General features: G+C 41.1%; 1 protein-coding gene across 1 annotated transcript in view; it reads right to left on the bottom strand.

The window, feature by feature from the left end:
- Nucleotides 1–657: 657 nt before the first annotated feature.
- Nucleotides 658–19604, bottom strand: part of pid1 (phosphotyrosine interaction domain containing 1) — a 28239-nt gene continuing 9292 nt past the window's right edge. Inside the window, exons 2-3 of the mRNA XM_054600069.1 lie at nt 18947–19093; nt 658–3355 (exon numbers count right to left, since the gene is read on the bottom strand). Coding sequence (XP_054456044.1) covers nt 2870–3355; nt 18947–19093 — 633 coding nt within the window. The 3' untranslated portion in view covers nt 658–2869. The remainder of the gene's footprint in view (nt 3356–18946; nt 19094–19604) is intronic.

Below are 19604 nucleotides of genomic sequence, written 5' to 3' on the forward strand. Positions count from 1 at the left end.
ACAATAAAAAGGAAGATCTGAGAAGACGGAAGAATGTGAAGAATGGGAGAGTGAAACCTCCTCCAGAGGCCGGACAAAGGCAGTGTCACACTTAAACCTGAAATGAGCTTGGAAATACCATAAAGTTATGTTTATGAGGTTTTTCAGGGAAATTGTGGCCACACACAGCGGAGGAGTACTAGAAGTGGGAGACCCTCAAACCTTGTCACAATATTTTTGCCCCAGCAGCACTTTGGCATTCACGATCCCATGAAAACAGAACATTAAAGCCTTTGTCTTAGATTGTGGCTGCACATCCAAACATTTCTTTAAAAAAAAAAAACATATTTTATATCTTGAATTGTCTCAGGAAAGTCACATTCCAGTATGTTGCAACATGTGTGTATGGAGGACTGTGAGGTTATGCTTTACATATGTCCTGGCAACCCGTCAGAGCATCATCTGGTTACCCGCTCTGTTGGTTCTGAAACTGAACATGCTTTCTGTTTGTCCTCCCACACACTGCCACAGCAGGGAATCCAGTAAGTTAAACTCAAGCAGAGTTTAAAGAATAAAAAATAAACTTATTATAGCCCAGGATCTGATGACGGCAGAGACTGAGACATGAGATGTGGATTTGAGAGGAAACAGACCACAACATCACACGCTTAGTCTTGGTAAATACTTTATATGCAATTGTTTCTTGATCTTTGCAAACACTGTATAGAAAACACTTAATGTAACACTTTTTCAAACATTTAAAGCGCGTCTGAGCTTTCAGACAGACATGACACAGTAATCTACAGCTTTATAAACACTCTCCCCCCTCTGACATGTCCATACACCACCCTCACCACTCTTCCCAACCATACAATCACTTCCACACACACACACATATACACACACTCACACACACACACACAGCCACCGCTATCAGGCTCTCCACTTATTATTCACAGTAGGCTTTATAACACTGTTTCTGTATCGTATGATGGTTCTCAACATTATTTTTTTATTATTTAAAATAGCTATCAACATTAATGCTGTAATATTTGGAAAGTGATACATTTGTATTTACATAAGCTTATTGAGCAATATTCAAATACAATGTGTGTGTGTACATTATGTATAATTGTATGTAGGTGTGTATATTTGAGTGTGTGCTGACCAGAGCCACCTGATCACTCTGTTTAGGTCACTGACCTGAAGACCATTTTCCACTGATAGCGCCCGGACTGTTCAATACAGCCCAGTTAGAAAAAGAAGACGAAGAAGAAGAAGTGGCGTGGAGCTCTGATGAGTTTTTGCCCCACAGTGGTGCCTCGATGCAGGGCAGCAGAGCAGAGTAAAACTGGTCAAAGACTGTCCCATACAGCTTGTCTGTGATAGCTTGAGGAGATCATGGGAGAACGAAGTGACCGGCGATGGTGCGAGGCGTTCACAGCACGTTGGACTCATCATACATTCAAGCAGAGGCCAGGAGGTGTCAGTCTTTATCTTGGACGGCTGTGTTTTCAGTGTCCTACATCCTCAGTGACCGGCACATTCAGACTCTCGTGTTTCTCATGTCATAAGAGAAGTAAAAGTAAGAAAAAACGTGGCAAATGGTCACAGTACCAATGTCTTGATTTTTAAAACGCCTCCTTAAGCATCAAAAATGGATGCTTCCGGGAGGATGAGAAGTCTTCCAGCTAATCATTTCGATACCGCCCCTCCCCCTAATCTTCCTCCTCCCTTACCTTTTCTCTTTCACACATAAGAGATGCGAGCACTCATGTGTACATTCATATACACAAAGTACAGAAGTAAGCAATTACACCAACACACACAGAGAGAAAAGAAAAAAAAGGTTGGCACGCACACATGGCCACACATACACACAGGGACCTGGGTAAGAGACCAAACTAATGTGAGAGGAAAGTGAGGCACATAATCTGACAGGCGAAATCCAGCCTGAATTTTGGTATACTCAAAACAGAAGTGGATGATTAAGGTGTCGCAGACAGACCCAGGCTTTCAGCCCGGTGAGAACTTCTTAAAACCTAACATCTATGTAGCACCTATATTCTCCCAGGTGCCGTACGAATACTTTGAATCTTTAAGTACCTATTGAACGGAGACAGCGGTAGAAGCTCCTGCTCCATTGTCCCCATGAGTAACAGCCGTGCCGGCGAATAATTTCGGGGTTGGACTAAGGTACCATAGTGATGATATGAATAGTGCTTAAAGGCTTAGCTTTTCTTTCACATCCTCATTTGCTATTACCAAGGTCGAAGGCATTGTAACAAGGATCCACATAATTAAACATCTAAAGAATTTATGTGCTCCAACAGTCTCATAAACTCTGGGTCGGGACCCCGAAATAAGTCACAGGCCTATTTCTGCTGGGTCCCTACATGGCAAGAGTAGCAATAGGTTGTCATGAGCTGGGGTTCAGAAGAACGGGGACGTAACTCTGTTTGTTTCCTGGGTGAAAAAAAGCTTCAGAACCACAAACAGAGTCTCTGCAGTAGTGCAGGAGTGACACAGTGGTTGAAAATTAAGATGGAAAATGTCAAGTCAATCTCTTGAGGGCGTTTACAGAGGTGCTTGAAAGGACCCTGTGGGTTTTTGAGGGCCATTTATTCAAAGTGGCAGCACTTTGCTATCCCTGTATGTATATGTGGGTCTTTTGTAACTCCTTTTTCATAAACCTTCCCTTTACAGTATTTAAAAGCTACTTCATTATACTGGGCGTGTTGGTTCACGGGGGGTCATTTAATTTTGTTCCGAATTGGTAACAGAAAGAATAGTAGGGGGGAGAATGAGAGAGAGCAGGTAATCTGTCCATCCTTCCAGTAACCCCTCGCTCTTTTAGGATGGGCACACAGGAGTTAAGGTGAGTTTCAGATCAACCGTCTTCTGGGGTCGAGTCTTCAGGGGTGGACGAGTCCTCGGCAAAGTCGTCTGATGAGCCACTCTTGTGGATGCGGCCATCGCTGCGCATGCTGTGGAAAGTCTTGCGGAAAGCCTCCATCATCGAGTGCGCCAGCTTCTTGGCCTCGAGCTTGCTCTCGCACTCGACGGCGTGGCAGTCCATCTGGAAGGTCAGGTCGTCGTTGATCTCCCGGTAGATCCAGGCAAATACGTTGGGTCGGACGCTGTGGTCGGCTGTGCAGTAGGCGATCCGTGCCACCTGGTAGGTGTCCATGGTTACCGAGGCCTCACCGTGCTCGTCCAGGTGGTGGAGACGCACCTGGAAGGGCCGGATCTCCAGCAGAGAGGTACCCTGCTGCTGGGCAAGGGCATGACGCTCCACCAGCCCCACCACCGCCGACTCTGTGCAGCCCGACAGAAACTGGGTCCCGGAGATTGTCACTTTACCCAGGTAGGCCACCTGTAGAAAGATACACACAGATACTATCAGACTGGTCTTTTCCAAAAACCTGCCATGTTAATCGAACTTACACATACACATGCAGTTGGATACAAATACCACTGCAGTGTTTCACCGCATGTACAGTTGTAAGATGCAAAGGGAAAATATTGTTGGATTAAAAGGCGAACAAACAACTGTGTCATCTGCATAGAAGAGGACATCATGGTTTTGCATCACATGACTGAGCAGGAAGACCCAACAGTGGGGACCAATAATAGTCCCCTGAGCAACACCACAATCAAAACCTTGCCTCATATTTAAGTATCTATAGAAAGGAGCTTTCACCTATCAACATCAACAGTTCTGCAAAGAATCAATGTCTGCATGTTCAGCTTTAACATCAAGATACTACAGACGCCACTGCCATGCCAGGTGAGAGCTGTTATCAAGGTCCAGACTGGTCCAAATCACTACTAAACAGGTCTTTAACTTTATCAAGAGTGGACCCATTTCCTTTTTAAAATTACCCCATACAGTAATTAATTCCTCTGTTCATATAAATCTTTAGATGAATCGGCCTAAAAGAAACTGGGGTGCCTTAAGTCTCTCTGTAGTGATGATAACAGCCTTTTTTTGATTTTCAGCCGTTTCTGTGGTAACTGTGCTGACATGCAGAGGGACGCGTGTGTGTGTGCTATTTCCCAAAGAGAAAAAACACTATGTTGAGTTGTAGCTGCAGCAAGCACCATAGAATACCATAGTAATGACACAGCATACCAGAAGAGCGATAGACTGAGGAGATGGTGAGGGATAGGAAAGGAGAGCGAGTTAAGAAGTGAACAAAGCTGGAGTTCTCTATGGGAACGTTGCCAATTCGAGAGCGGTCCAGTAATAATGACTGACTTGTGCGCCTTCTCTACATGGTGTTCTTTATAGCTTTATAAAAATACACAGAGGAGGAGCCTGCTACGAGTCAAGCACTAAGAGAGTTTTTACTCCTGTCTGTGTTTATACTGGGGCAGGGGAATACTCCTCTCTCTCATGAGTTCATTACAGATGGCTGACATGCAGCACACGTGGCTGCAGATAACATGAGTGCAATGATAAGTGTGAATACTAAAAGGAGAGATGTGTATCATATTACAGTCGGGAACATTTATAGAAGACGTGACCTGCTTCATTCACGTCTCAATGCACATATGTCAATGTCAAGCCAGTCTGAAGTTTTTGAGAACACTATTCCCTTAAGAAATTTTGACTATTACCAACAAGTCTTTTGAGTTCTCGCTGATTTATTGTTCGACAACAGCAAAGGTCCACTGAGCAGATCAACAGATACCAATGCCAGACAGACATAAAGCACCAGAAAATGATACAAAGCAGTAGCCCTGGTCCTGTTTTAATAAAGACGTGATCGGACTGCGGACTCTTCTTTCACAAGTTTTGTTTAGTCTGCAACCGTTAAGTCTACCTGCCCACATTTTCTGCTATGATTTTCACTGAATGGGATCTTTCAGAGTGCGAATGTAGAACAGTCAGCCAGTCACTCAGACCAGCCTCTCGGTTAGACAGGCAGTTAAGTCTTATGCAGGGCAGGTGTAGCTTTTACCATTAAGCTCGAAAACTTACGTAGGCACCAATATCTTTGGAAGGGATGCCTTGAAATTGAATATTCAAGATATTTTGTCATAAACTCTTTGTGAAGGTGTGGAGCCCACAAGAATTCTTCTTAACTAAAAACAGACACCAAACCTCTTAATTACATACAACGCATCCATGAAAAAATACATGATTCTTTATAAAAAGAGGAAATGAAAGTGATGTTGAGACACAGGAAGCTAAAGCAAAAGAAACAAACAGAAATGTTTTTCCAGAACATGTAGTATAATAAGTATTTCAACTTCCAAAATTCACTTTCTTTCCAAAAGTTGTCTGAGAAGATATATCAACATATCAATGCTATGTCTATGCGTTATGTATGGGGCTAGAAAAAAAGTCACTGTTTGCCAAGTTTAGCCTAAAGACCAAAAGCAGGAAGAAACTGTCCAAAAATTTTAACGCTCACTTATTTATGCATTACAGAAATTTTTAAACGACAATTTGTGATTTCATGGGTAGTTACCTATTTATGAAAAACAAGACAAGACGCTAAATGTTAGCAACACAAGCAACAATATAACATAATGCCAACATCAGAGATGTTTCCACTCTGCGCAATAACTGAAATATTATCATTTTTACTAGACCAATGGTAACATAAAATATTTCCTGTGACAGTCTGGTGGATTGGTTTCACCCAAATGTCTTAACAGCTACAATAAAGACTTGGTGGTGAATCTACTCTAAAGTAGCATGTGTACTATCTGCTCCATAAATATAAAAATCACTGGTATGCTACAACTATGGTGGATAAGCCCCTGGTAAACCCTGATTACAGCGCAACATGACATTGATTCCCAGTTTCCTCTAGGCATCAGTCAGAGATCCAGGAGTCGAAAGCAGCTGCCTCCTCATGCCTTGTTTTCATTAGTGCTGACCGCAGGGGTGGGACATACAGCTTTTGCACCCGATCCATCATTCATCCGAGCACCACAGGTCTGCAGGAGCAGCCTGGAGGCAGGGTGGTTTTCTAGTCGACCACACTGACACCGTCTCGCAGCCAAAAGGCGGTCAGTCACTCAGCAAGCCAACAAATCCAAAGACTACGCCAAGATAAATCAACCATCCACAGTTTGTGTGTCAAACAGCAATAGAGAGTCATTGTGCACTTCTTTTTTTCTGTCTCTTCTATTTTGATATTGAGTTACTTGTTTAAGCTGCGATCCTTTCTACTGATTGCTTGCTTCCTAGTTGAATGACGGCTGGCTGCGTTGCCAGGTTTTAGTCTCTTACAGCAGCTGGCAGTGGGCCAAAACACAAAAAGGCAGTTAATGTTTTCCCTCAATCTATACATGTCTGCTCTGCTGTCTCTGGTGTTAGAAAATTAGGAAGTGATCTAGTTAATGTGCCAGGTTAAATAAACTATGTTCACAACTTGGGAAAGAGAGCCAAGCAACAGCTTGATATTTAGACTGAATTCAGTCTGATGTTGCCTTTTTTTTCTCCAAAGGGAAAGATTTCACTAGTGACTAGCTATTTGCTACAGTTATGTAGTTTAAACTGTTCAATAAACACAGAAAGGAAAAATATTTTTTATGATCAGTCAAAGGATATTATTAAGGAAAGTACAAATGTAGAATAAACTAGCATAGTAGAGAAGGTCAAGAAAGGAAGAAAAGAAGGAAGATGGTGGTTTTGGTTGAGTCCCAAAACTAAATGTATGTTCTTAGATAAAGAACAAAACAAACTGCCCTGATTTAGCACATTTGGACAACGTGTACTGTTTGGGCTGAATGATACATTTCTCTCAAAGTATCAACATTCCAGACAAGAAAAGAAAACAAAATAATATATAGTATAAAACAGGTATGTGTGTGTGTGTAAAGATAAGCAAGGAGTGTGTGAGGTGAGTAGGACACCAGACTGAGCAAACATTTAGAGTTTGTTTCCTCAAAATTCAAACCAAACATTCAGCTGAAAAATAAATTGTCACATTGCCGGAGCAGAAAGATGAGGAACAGATAGAAATAGAAAAAAAACTGCTTATAAGTCTGTTCATAAAAGAAAGAAAGAAAAGATACACCACTATGAACTCTGAACTTGGATGACTTTTTTTTGGTTTGCAGTATTTGAATCAGCCATTTCAACAGTACTGACATTTTTTTTCCTTCAGGGCTAAGACACTGAGCCTATTTACACCTCGTGTTAAACTGTGGTCTGTTGGAGAACATAGCATCTCTATAAGAAAAGCTGAATGTTTTTCTTTTTATGAATACATAGAAGCACCTAATGTGAAACTAAATGTGGAGTTTATTTGGTTTAAGTGCTGATTAATGGCGATGGATTGACAAAATATGTGAACAGATTTAACTTTTAAGCCAAATAAGCACCAGTATATTGGCATAATTCCAGAAATATATGTCTAAATGTAGTTATGGTTTTCATGTGTTAATTATATTTGGTAAAAATAGCAGCTGTGACCTATGGTTGTTGTGTCATTGATGTGGTGTTTTGCTGAAAGCAGCAAAACGTACTGTAAATCCGGTCCATGTGAAGCATTAAAACAGCTTGGCCGTTGGGCAGAACCATTATCACCGTAGGCAGAAATACAAGAGCTAGAATAATGGACATAAACTAGATAATTGTGCTCCCTGGACCCAACAAGACACTCAATACGAGACAGCAGTGAAGAGTGACAGTGCTGTAAAACTTGACAGATGCCATTCAAATAAACACATTTATAACCTAAGGAATGATAAGAGACAAGATCCGCTAACCCAACACCTCTCAAGGCTGTTTTTGTTGAGGTGTTGCTTTCCTTCATTGGATTACACAAACAATAGACAAGTGGGACCCTTACAGGATCGCTGAAGCTGCAATGAAGTTGTCCTTAATACAATATTACTTCTCCCGTGACATCATTCTGTGAGTAATCCTACGAAATACACATAAGTGTTCCTGCTGCCATCTATTGTTAAAGGAAGTCCTGTCACACTTAATTGGCCACCACTAACAAAAGATATGACTATATTATGAAGTAAAACCTAAGGGACCCTTTTGGGAAAATATTCCCTGGATAAATACTGATAGGGAGATAATGGATCACAATACATGAGATGTTGTCAGGAACAGGCTGAGTAAGTGTCAGTGATCGACTGGACCGCCATCGCCTTCTTCCTTTGAGGTAATAAATCAAAGTTGTATGATGCAATCTCAAAGAAAACATTTTTTACCCAGTCAAAGACATTGAAAGCAAATGGTTCGGTGTGTCACATTTAAGGGGGATGCATGTTAGGAACAACTTAATGCACAGGGGGGGGGGGCAAGAAAAACTGACTCTTAAACATTAGGTATTTCATTGTCCCTAATAATTCTCAAAGACATGATAAAGTTTCTGGCTAAAATAGGAAACTACAAAACAGATCAGATTTTGTAGTTGTGTAGTCTGTGCAGGGCATATAGCTGTGTGTTATTTTACTTGTTTTTAACTGTTTTGCCTTCATTACATTTTAAACTTGCCATTGTTTGCCTTCATTACAGTAAATACTTGCCAATTTGGTGAGGAAGAAATATTTTGAATTTGCAGGGAATACAGGTGGACACAGTAAAGCCTCTACTACTTCAAAAAAGAAAAACTTGAAACTTGAAAAAAACTGTATAAAAGGCAGACAATCTGACAGATAACAGCAGGCATGTTGCCAAGCAGACAGAATTCTGTCTTTAAATGGAGAAGATGTTTTGATACTTCATTTTTTTTCTTTCTTAAAGAAAAGGTTCAGACTTCAAACCAAACCCTCTGATAGAATAATACTGAAACAACACCATTACAGGCTGAGCTGTACAACACATTATCTAAATCTTGTTTTGGTTTGAAGGCACACAATATGGAAAATTTTACAGAAGAAAAGCCAGCGAGAAATGCGGATAATCCTATTCAAACAGAAAGCACACATTTTAATCTAACATCTGACTCCAGCTTAGTACCTGAATTAAATACAAGGCCTCAAAGTAGCAGCATTCAAACGCTCACAGAACCACAAGTGAACAATCTGTGTTTCTGGAAGCTAGTTCATTGCAGAGGTGGACCGGAGACAAGTTAGTGGTTGACTTTTGACAGCTACAGTGTGTGAACGCATCAGGGTAGTTTCCAAACGTACAAATCACAGGATTTGATTCCAACAATGAAGATACACACTGTCTCAAATCATCTTAAATTTTCCAGGCGGAGAAGAGTCGTGATTCAGGTTGGACTAACGGATGGTGCAGAAACGAGTTCCAATCATACTCTCTAGGCCAAACTACAGACGCCTGCATGAGTCAGAGTTTGTGCAGCGTGTGAAGCAAACCACTCAAGCTCTAGCTTTCTACTCATCAAGCTCTGACTAAAATTGATACATCAGTCTGTCCATCCAATACCAAATCATATCTGCTGTCCTCTGCTCTGGCGGCCTGCTCACCAGTCGTCGCAGTGCTGGCAAGTCATCCAGGCGTCTTAAATCATTCCAGAGATCTACAGATTCCTCCCCTTTGTTTCAACTCCCCATGTGTTCCCCCCCCCCCCCCCCATATCTCTGAATTTTTGCTGTCTTCTCTGTACTCCAACTCTCCCCATCTCTTTCACCAGTTTTCACTCCTTGCATCTGTTTTCTCCCCCCTTATCACCTCTCCTCTATCCTCACATCCTCTCCTACAGCTAACTGTTAACATTTTTATACCGCCAAACAGAAAATATTGATTCCATATGAAGCAAAACGGAGTCAGAAGTAAAGATTGGTTACAGGAACGACGGCCTTGGCGGCTGCAAGGAAGGAATGCTGCAAGGGCGAAATGGAGCAAACATTGACAGAAAAACAGTGAGGCCACAGGAAAGCTGAAATTTAAACTATCCACTGGATTGCTGCTGCAGACAAGAAACTGCATTCGTATGTGTACCTGCTTTGTCTGACATGGACAAAAACAGGAGAAATGGAGTGCGAGTGTTTGTGAATGTGAGACAGAGAGGGTAGGAGCGTGGTTAAACATTTGCATGTGTGGTGAGACATGTGGCCACCATTACTGACTCTCTGTTTATGTAAGATATTCCTATTCTATTCTCTCCTTTTCTCTCTTCTACATTGGGAAACTCTACGGCCTGCAAGCTAAGTTCATTGGCAGACTGGTTCTTGGTAGCCTTGGTAACTTGTCTTTGTGTCCTGTAAGGAGATGAAAGAAACAGTTTTTGGAAAAACGCTTATTTGCTGACTTGCAGAGAGTTAGATGAGGAGATTGAAATCACTCAAATGTCTGCACGCTACACTTATGAAGCTACGGGTAGCAGCTAGCTAACTCAGCTTAGCGCAAAGACTTAAAACAAAGGAAGCAGCTAACATCACTCTGTTCACAAACCCAACGACCTGCATCTTTCACGATCCATAAATAACTTGTTTAACCTTTACAAAAAAATTGAGTGAAAAAACAACTACTTGCAGTTTTGTAGATTGGAAATGACAGATAATGAAGAGGAAAACAGCTAAACTTTAGCGTAAAAAAAAAAAAAATGCTAGTGACATACATTCACTGTAATTGTACAAAAAAAATAACTATTAAACATCAGCAAACCCATAGAAAGTTTGGTCGATATAAGTCACCATTGTAACAATAGCCCACACAGTCATCAGTAAATGCAGATTAGCTCACTAGTGGTAGCTCTAGCTAGTGCTGTAACTTATGGCACCACACCTTGCACGGCTCGACGGCCTCATGCACACTTTTGATGTGTCATATTTTCATCTTCACAGGCTTCTTAAAATCCTTTTGATGAAACAATCTGACAAAGATAAAACATCAGTCTGTGGTTGAACTGCTCAAAAACATACGTAACCTGTTCTTGGGGGTTACAAGTAGATATTGCCTGATTTGACTGGGAGACAAGCCAAGAAAAGGTTGTGAGTGATCGCTCTAGTTCCTAAGGTCTCGGTCCATCTGTGCTAAGAGACGTATAGAAATCATCAGGGAGGTTGTGCAAATACGTTCAGTACATGCTGGGTTATTAAGTTGCACCGCAAGAGACCGCAACTGTTACTCATTAAAAAGTATACTGTAGCACATCCATGCCAACACAGTCACTCTGCCACCATCGCTTTTAAGCACATGCCAGTAACAATGCTTTCTGTGTTCATGATAAATGAGGCAAACAGATTTTACCATTTACATTTTTTTTGATGAGTCAGAGGACAGAACACCCAACAATGCCTTAAAAACCACAATTATGGCACGACAAAAGAGAAGCAGACATACATGCAGAGAAGGGGGGGAGACAGAGAGAGAAAGTTATTGTTGTGAACAGATTGAGAGCAAAGCTGGTAGAAAGTAAATGAATGCAAAGGAGGACAGAAGAAAGTGAGGGATACACAGAGGGAGACAGAGAAAACATCCGCAGCCCAGCAAGCGAGCCGGTGGGAAGAGAGACAGGAACATCCTGGTCCTCTCACACAAACACACACACACACACACACACACACACACACACACACACACACACTGTCTATGTGTCTGTCTGTGTCGTTTGCGACTGTGTTTGTGTGTAAGCACACAGGCATGCATGTGTGTGTGTGTGTGTGTGTGTGTGTGTGTGTGTGTGTGTGTGTGTGTGTGTGTGTGTGTGTGTGTGTGTGTGTGTGTGAGAGAGAGGTGCAGAACTTGGGCAGCTGTGTTGCTGGAGCCACAGCTGGTTCGGCTATCAGAGGAGAAAAGACCAGAGGGGATGGGAAGAAAAGAGGAGGAGGTATGGGAAAAGGAGGAGGAGGAAGAGAGAGAGGAATCAATGAGAGGATACCTGTCCCCACGGAGAGGCTTTGGGAACATGGAGAAAGAAGAAGAAGAAGAAAGGGGCTGAGATGACAGGAAGAGGGACTGAGAGCCGAACAAGGGAGGCACTTGTTGAGGAGAGCAGTCTGGTCCTGTTGGATCAGATCTGGGAACAGACTGTGATGTGAAGGTACAAACAGTCAGCTAGTAGTCAGCTACACTCCTGGAGCTCGTCAGTTCGGCACTTTCCCATACGCTGGTCCAAGGACATGCTGGTGGTGCAGACAAAACAAACAGTCTATCTTTCAATCTGTGTCTGTTTTCCTATTTGCCCCTCATGGACGCATTTTGTTCCAAACAGTAAAAAAGTTTGTGTTCTTTTCCAAATGGCACGAGATGAGATGTCAGTGTGAATATACGGTTGTTTTTGTTCGTGACTAAATGGCTGACTATTTGGAAACATTTGGGAATTGTATCTGGCAGTGGTGATCTTGTGTTGTTTGCCAAAAGCAAGAAAAATACCTGGTATTATCAGTGTCTGAAAGGAAGCTTGTAACTTCCAAAAAGTCATCTCTTTTGAGAAAAGTTCATATCAATAGCACAGTGACCTATGGCAAGTTTATGCTGATCAACATTTTAGCATATTCATGCAGTCAAAAGGCTTACAAGCTTATTTTAAAAGGAATTGTTCAACATGTTAGAAAATCCGCTTATTCACATTCTTCCTGATGGTTAGATAATAAGATTAAGATTACTCGCATGTCTGTACAATAGAAAAAAACAGCCAGGAGTCTTAGCTTGGGTTAGCGTCGCTTAGCAGAAAGACTCGAAACAAGGGGAAACAGCTAGCCTGGCTATGTCCAGAGAAACTAAATTTACCTAACAGCAAATCTGTTTTTGGGTAACTTGGTGGGTCATTATACTAAACTGTGCAGACTACAAGAAGGTAATGATCCTGACCAAGAAACAGTCCAACTTGCTAATTGTTTCCCTGTGTTTATAGTTGTTATGCTAAGCTTAATGTCTACTGACTATAGCTCTATTTGTAGTGTAAAGAAATAAAATAAGAACATGTCCTTCTATATGTATTGGGTGAAATAATATTATGTTATTTGATCAAAAATGTGTGTGTTTCATACGTAAAAAACTGATACGTTGCTGGATTGTGTAACATCCAACAATCCGCCATTGTCTACTCAGTACCATTAAACTGATAGACAGTTACTGAGCCCAATATAAAAGTGATACAGCGTGTTCAATAGATAAATCACAACCGTTCCACTGTCAGAGACGGAGGTTATCCTGGCGTTCTCCCCCAGGAGGCCCCTGCGTCTGGATCCCCCGACATAACTGGGAATGCACGGCTTGGGAATGCAGCATTCCTGAAGAGGTTGTTAACATTCCTCTAAACTTATTGAATCAGCACAGCACAGCTGGCTCCGCTTGCCACGGCATGCATAGATGGATGAGGGTTTTTTTCTCCTTTTTTTCTTTTTTAAAAGCACTGTTTGTGTTGCGCGGTGAGATGACGATGCTATGTGTGTGTGTGTGTGTGTGTGTGTGTGTGTGTGTGTGTGTGTGTGTGTGTGTGTGTGTGTGTGTGTGTGTGTGTGTGTGTGTGTGTGTGTAAGTACAAAACAGAGAGTGAGTGTTTCACTGTAAGTCAAGACAGAAGCACCTCAGTGTAAATGAAAGAAGCTTTCACATTCACAGCCCCTTCCCTACATATGGTTAGATCCTTCATACTCCAACGATAGCAATAAAATGAGTCTATGCTTAAACATTAACTTTTCACTCTAGTGACACTGGTGTCCACTGGTGGGGTTACTTTTTCTATTCCTGGCCACAAAATATGGTCTCTTGCACACAAATTTGCAATGCAAATAAAAAAAAAAAAGTATCAAAGACCTTTTTTTGGTTGAAGGTACATACAAATACTGTAGCTGCTGTACGAGCACTGCACTAGGCCCATCAGGATCAGCCTACAGAGCACATTGTGGTTCATCTAGCCCAGACTTTAGCACAGAGAAAGTTTTGTGCAACACTGTAAAGATGTTGTAGGAGGCAGAGCATTCATAAAAACGCATACCAGAGACGTCATATGTTTATCAGGCCATCCTGAACTGCTGCCCAGTCCGGTTCCTCGACTGACGAGTAACAGAACCAACAGAGACGACATGCTAGTTAACCTGAACCTGAATCCAGGCTGCCTTTGAACAACGAGCACCTCCAGTTTACATAAAAACAAACAGGCACCTCACTACTTTGAATTAAGCCTACCGTACACACAAATAACCGACGTAAACGATGCACATTCCTGTATCATTTCTTTGACATTTGATTATTACGTTATTTCGTGTCACATTTCTTTCAAGTCTTCAGACCCAACTGAGGCTGACTCAAATGACGTCACATGAGGCAATTTATCAGATTCTGCGCAGCTCTCTCTGTAGCCACAGTACAACTTTATGCCATATAGGCCTACTCCCGAGAACTTATACAAACTTTAAGGTGTAAAGAGTTCCTCATTTAGCAGGGTATAATCCGTGAATGTTTGTACATTATCAAATATGATAAAGCAAGCCAATGTCCATCACCAGCAGATCAGCCATTCTGTCCTGTCTTAATCTATAGACACAAACACACATAAAGGGACCATCACTGATACAAAGGCTCCGTTAGACAAAAACACAGACATTCACACATTCATCAGAGAACTGGTCATCTAACTCTGGCTGCTAATCATCTAAATGTCGTCACTGAGTGTTCTGTTCTCTGTTCGCTGGAGAAGAAGTGACTGTACGTCCAGCTCACTGACTGACATCAGAATACCAAGTACAGGGAGACAAGAAGCCTCTCTGCATGACAGATGAGATAAAGACAGGGTAGTGTAAATGACGTTGTTGTGGGAGAATCACACTCTTATCACTGGTTTGGTTTTAATGCCTCGCAGAAGGAGGAAACGCAGTGCTGACAGTCTTTTTCACAGCAGACATTTGGACTTTCCATAGCAGGAAAAGAAAATGTGTGACTGATAACGTTAACTAAGCTCTGTTCTAGCCATTAATACAATTCTATTATTTACACTTACACTTTTCCTATTGTGACGAAGGTTCTGTCTACACTCATTAGCCTAATGACTGTCAACACATCTTAAAAGACAAAGCCAAGGTGCAAAGTGTTAAAACAATGCCAAAACAGTTTTAGAATCTGTAAAAGGAAATTTAAATGAAGACACATACGTGCAAGTTAGACCAACCGATCACATTTCTAAGGGCTGACAGCAAGACATAATTCGTAATTAACACAGATTAAGCTACAAATTCACAATTTTGAGCTTCTTACACCGTAAAGTAATGATTAAAAAAATTGAGAAAGTCTTAAGTAATCTTAGTAAACCAGTACAATTTGAAAAGTAGATTTTAAAAATGATCCAACCAAAAACCAGCGCAGTGTTGCCAAATCTTTTCCAATAAAAAGACTCTTGATCCAAACGTTGCTAAAACTAGCGAGTCTGTGACACTGACAGCCTGTCCCTTCAGGCATTCCCCCAAAGCCAATCCTCCAAAATCATCATAATGAACGTAAAAAAAAATGAAAATGACTATTGTTAGTACTCACAGCTGTCAAGCTAGCAACTTGTTAAAGACTCTGCTCAAAGCAGAATTTGCACAGGTAGGTAGGTAGGCAGGCAGGCAGGTAAGCCCAAATAAAATGAATGAAGAGGCTTAATACAGTCCTGCCAAAGCCACAGATAACAGATGTTTTTCTTTTTTTTGGTCAGAGCATTTGATTTATTGATCGCCATCGGGATGTTATTAGAATTTCAACCAATATAATAGGGAGAATACAAACACTAGCTTTAAACTAAGCCAACCGACTTCTGGCTATAGCCTTAGAATCCTCCGAGTGGTATCAATCTTTTTGTCTTATTATTGGCAAGACAGTGAATGTGCATACTTCTCAAAATTACATAGGCGCAACTAAAGACAAAGTAAAGCAGTAAATCCTCAGAATTGACAAATGTTTGTAATATTGCTGAAAAATTGAAGTACTAGAAATTCAAATTTAGAGATGAAATAACAATAACAATACTTTATTTTCAGCCAATCTGCTAATTGACTCTTTGTTGCACTCTGCTCTTCAACAACTTCAACAAAAATAAGGTCTTTTAGTAGCATTTTGGCAAAGGGAGATTTGTGTGGATGATTGGTTGTTTCCACTCCACATTCATGAAAATACTTCTACACTTTACACAATGTCTACTTTCTACTACCACTGGGAAGCTACAAATGTAAGGTGGACGTTGATCAGACACGTGTGTGCTCATTTAATGTATGGAAGGTAGGCAAAGCCAAGGGGCCGCATAAAAAAAATAGCACTGATATGAAAATATAATTTGTCTAGGCAAAGTACGCGACTCATAATTGACAAGAGCAGAGTCAAAACAAATTGCATATTCCTTCGTCAGAGACTGGAACAGGGATAAGTATAAACCTACGGTTATTATTGAGAATAAATTCTAACAAAGAAAAAAATCACGAGTCAGGCGCCGAGTTGTATTTCCAGCAGACTCCAAAGTAATTTCATCATCTGTCATGAAGTATGACTGTGGAGCTGGCATGGCTGTAAAGTGCATTGAGGACTTTTTTCTCAATGGATGTGAAGTGGACTGCTTTGACGGCAGCAGGCCAGGCAGGGCAATGAGAGGTGGCCTTTCATCCATGCTAGCTGTTAGCTTTGGCAGAGGGACAGAAAGGCCTCAGCCAGTCCTGCCTGCCTGTAAACGGGGATCACAACTGGGGTCTGGGAGAGAGACGGAGTGAAGGAGAGAGGGGTGAGAAATGAAGCAGAGGGGAAAATAAAACATTGCATGAGCATAAATAAGAGGAATCATATTGTGTTGGAGCGTATAAAAGTCAGGCAGGAAGGAGTGCAAAAAGAAGAAAGAAATATTGCAAAGGAGTTTTAATCCCTTTAAATTGAGTTTACTTGTGTTTTATCTTTACACTATCAATACAGTGTTTTTGAGGCTGCAACGTCTATGGTTTGCTTGCGCGTTGTGCAGCATATTGTGCTTCCAACTGGAAAAAAAATGTGCTATCTCAATAATGTTTGCTTGCTTGCTTGAGAAGAAAACAATGTCTCTTTGAGGTCTAACAGAAGAAGCAGAGAGGGGCAGAAACAGGTGGGCAGACAGATATGCAGACAGGCAGGTAGTGACTCAGACAGGAAGTTACACAAGCCAACAGATGCAGGCGGCGAGGCACACAGACTTGCATATAAGGAGCCTGCAGACAGATGAGGGAAATGGAATTTTTTTTTTTTTGCGTGGCTGGTATTCTGCTGAATAGCTGTAGTGGTATCCATGGCAACATGGCTTCGGCGTTCTCGGAAATTCTGGAAAGAGCGGCGAGTACAGGAAAGGAGCGGGCAGTGTGACGATGCTGGGATTCAGAGATTCATTTAGACAGAGAGGGATAACAAGTCCAGATGAGAAAAAGTGTTATCTTACTGGTTTGTTTGTTTGGTTCAGTTGGCAATGCGGGGAAAATGGACATACTCTAAAAAAGGCAGGCAGGATAACATCTGTCTTTAAGAGACATTAGGGTGAGCAAGAAGAGCAGGTGCAAAGCTTTGTAGTAAACAATGCATGAGCTGAACAATGTCACATCGTGAGGAACTTTTTTTTTTTATATTTGAAACAAAGCTCTCCACAGACAACATAATCTTTGCTCTGATGTTTCCTCATTTTATTCATTGTAATGAAGATTACATTTGGAATATCGCAGCATTAGTTACGATTTTATAAATCATATTGTTATTCAAGATTTAGTAACTACAACAAAGTTTTCCCAGCCAGACAAAACTTCTCTATTTTGCAAGTTAGTTCATCTAAATTACTTTCACTTCATGTTCACATTCAAACTATATATATACATATATATAGTGACTGCTTTCTCATGATAGTGTGTCTATGTGTGTTAGCTCTTGTGTACGGAGAACCAAGAAACTAAGACAATTATCAACAAAAGGCCTTGGGTGTGTTCCATGGCAATAATTTCAAGAGTGAAATGTTTTCCCCCACAAATTTTAAATGGTTCAGTGTGTAGCATTTAGGGGAATCCATTGGCAGAAATGGAATATAATATAAAAAAAGTGTATAATCACCTGATCACCCTTCCTTTGTCACATTCAGGCTCATTAGAATGAGCTGCCCTCCATCTGAGTATCTCCACCAGTGGCTTTAGAACTACCTTTGCAAAGGTGCACCATATTTTACTCGCAAGGCAATCTTAAATATAAACTTGAGATGTTAATGACAGACTTATCTTAACGTACTCTTAATTTGTTTGTTTGTTTATTCTATTTAAAATGTTTCTATTTTTAAATGATTATACTATTGCACAGTGTTAATTGTAATGCACCAAACTCCAGGCCAATTTCCTTGTATTTGCAAACGTACTTGGCAATAAACCATTTCTGATTCTGATCAGAGCAGAATGGGCTTTTCAGGAGGGAGGCTTAAAGCAACAGGCGCTAAAACGAAGCGTTGCAGAGAGTGGGTGGACACAAGTTTATTGAACAACATGTAAACTGGTTCAGGTAGAAAACCAAATGTATCAACCTGCAAAGGAGCATAATGTTTACCCTTTGAGGCAACAGCCAGATATGAATTGTGTAGTTTAGGTAGTTGAAAAAGCTTTCACTCCTTTTCTGACATGCTTGTTAATTATAAAGCACGAGTGACCAAAACCAACACTTATCCTTGAAAACAAAACCCAAACAGTCTCTTGAAGTTTTCTCACATGTGCCAACAGTCATCTCATGTGGATCTTTTATACTTACAATGCTTTGGCACAATGCAGGCAGCTACACAAAGATGCAATCAGTTACTTTGGATAGTAAGTGCTGTGTGTAATAACACAGCGTGGCTGGTATTTTAATCTGCAGCCCTGTCTGTTTTCTGTTTTGAGGACGGAGAAAAGAGAATAAGGCTGCGACTCTAACAACTCATTGGATCAACTCTTTTTCTGACACAGTTAATTAATAAAGGATGTGATTCAAACACAAAAAATGTCACTCTTGTGTGTGGATGAATTAAACGTGTGTGTCGAAAAAGAAAAAGGGAAAAACAACTGGGTTATTGTTCTATTAATGCGATTATGGATTTACTGTTCAGGAACAGGGTTGGATTTTTGGGTTGGGTTCATGTGACTCTACCTTGTATCCAGCATGGGTCCTGCCTTTTGTGAGCGGTGTGGTGGAGCAGAGCTCGATGGCCTCGGGCTCGTGGAAGATCACCGTGGGCAACGGCTCCTTCCTCAGTGTCAGCACATTCAGCTTGGTCTTCAGCATGGTCTGAAAGTGCTGATAGAGAAGAGAGAGACATACTGTGCTTTAGGCAAACTTCCAACAAGTATCAGACAACTAAAAAACCTACAGGTTAACATTTGCAGTTTCCTTTTCAGCACTGCTGGAGACCTGAAAAAAAAGATTCCTCCACAATATTGTTATTTTAGTGTTTTTATCACCAAGCCAGAAATATATAACATATATCATACATGTGAATGTGATGGTAGAAAACAATCTGCTTGGTTCTCTATAAAACTTTCATGAGACTCAAAAGGTTTGAAATACTAAACTAAAGACATCAGGATATCATGTTTTAAGTCAGTATGAAATTCAAGGCAGGATCATTCCAGATTTACAGAACACAGACAAACACCAAACAAATCTCAGTGGTGAAAACTGGAGATGGAGACTGGAAGTTTTTTTTCCTGCTGAAAGTGGAATGTGAGGAGCAGATGAAGGTCGCTCTGCCCTTGCTGCCTCCGTCAAAACAAGAGAGGAGGACCGCCTGCTCTCAGTCTACAGTCCA

Source organism: Anoplopoma fimbria, chromosome 1 (assembly GCF_027596085.1).
Source record: "Anoplopoma fimbria isolate UVic2021 breed Golden Eagle Sablefish chromosome 1, Afim_UVic_2022, whole genome shotgun sequence".
Classification (NCBI taxonomy): Eukaryota; Metazoa; Chordata; class Actinopteri; order Perciformes; family Anoplopomatidae; genus Anoplopoma; species Anoplopoma fimbria.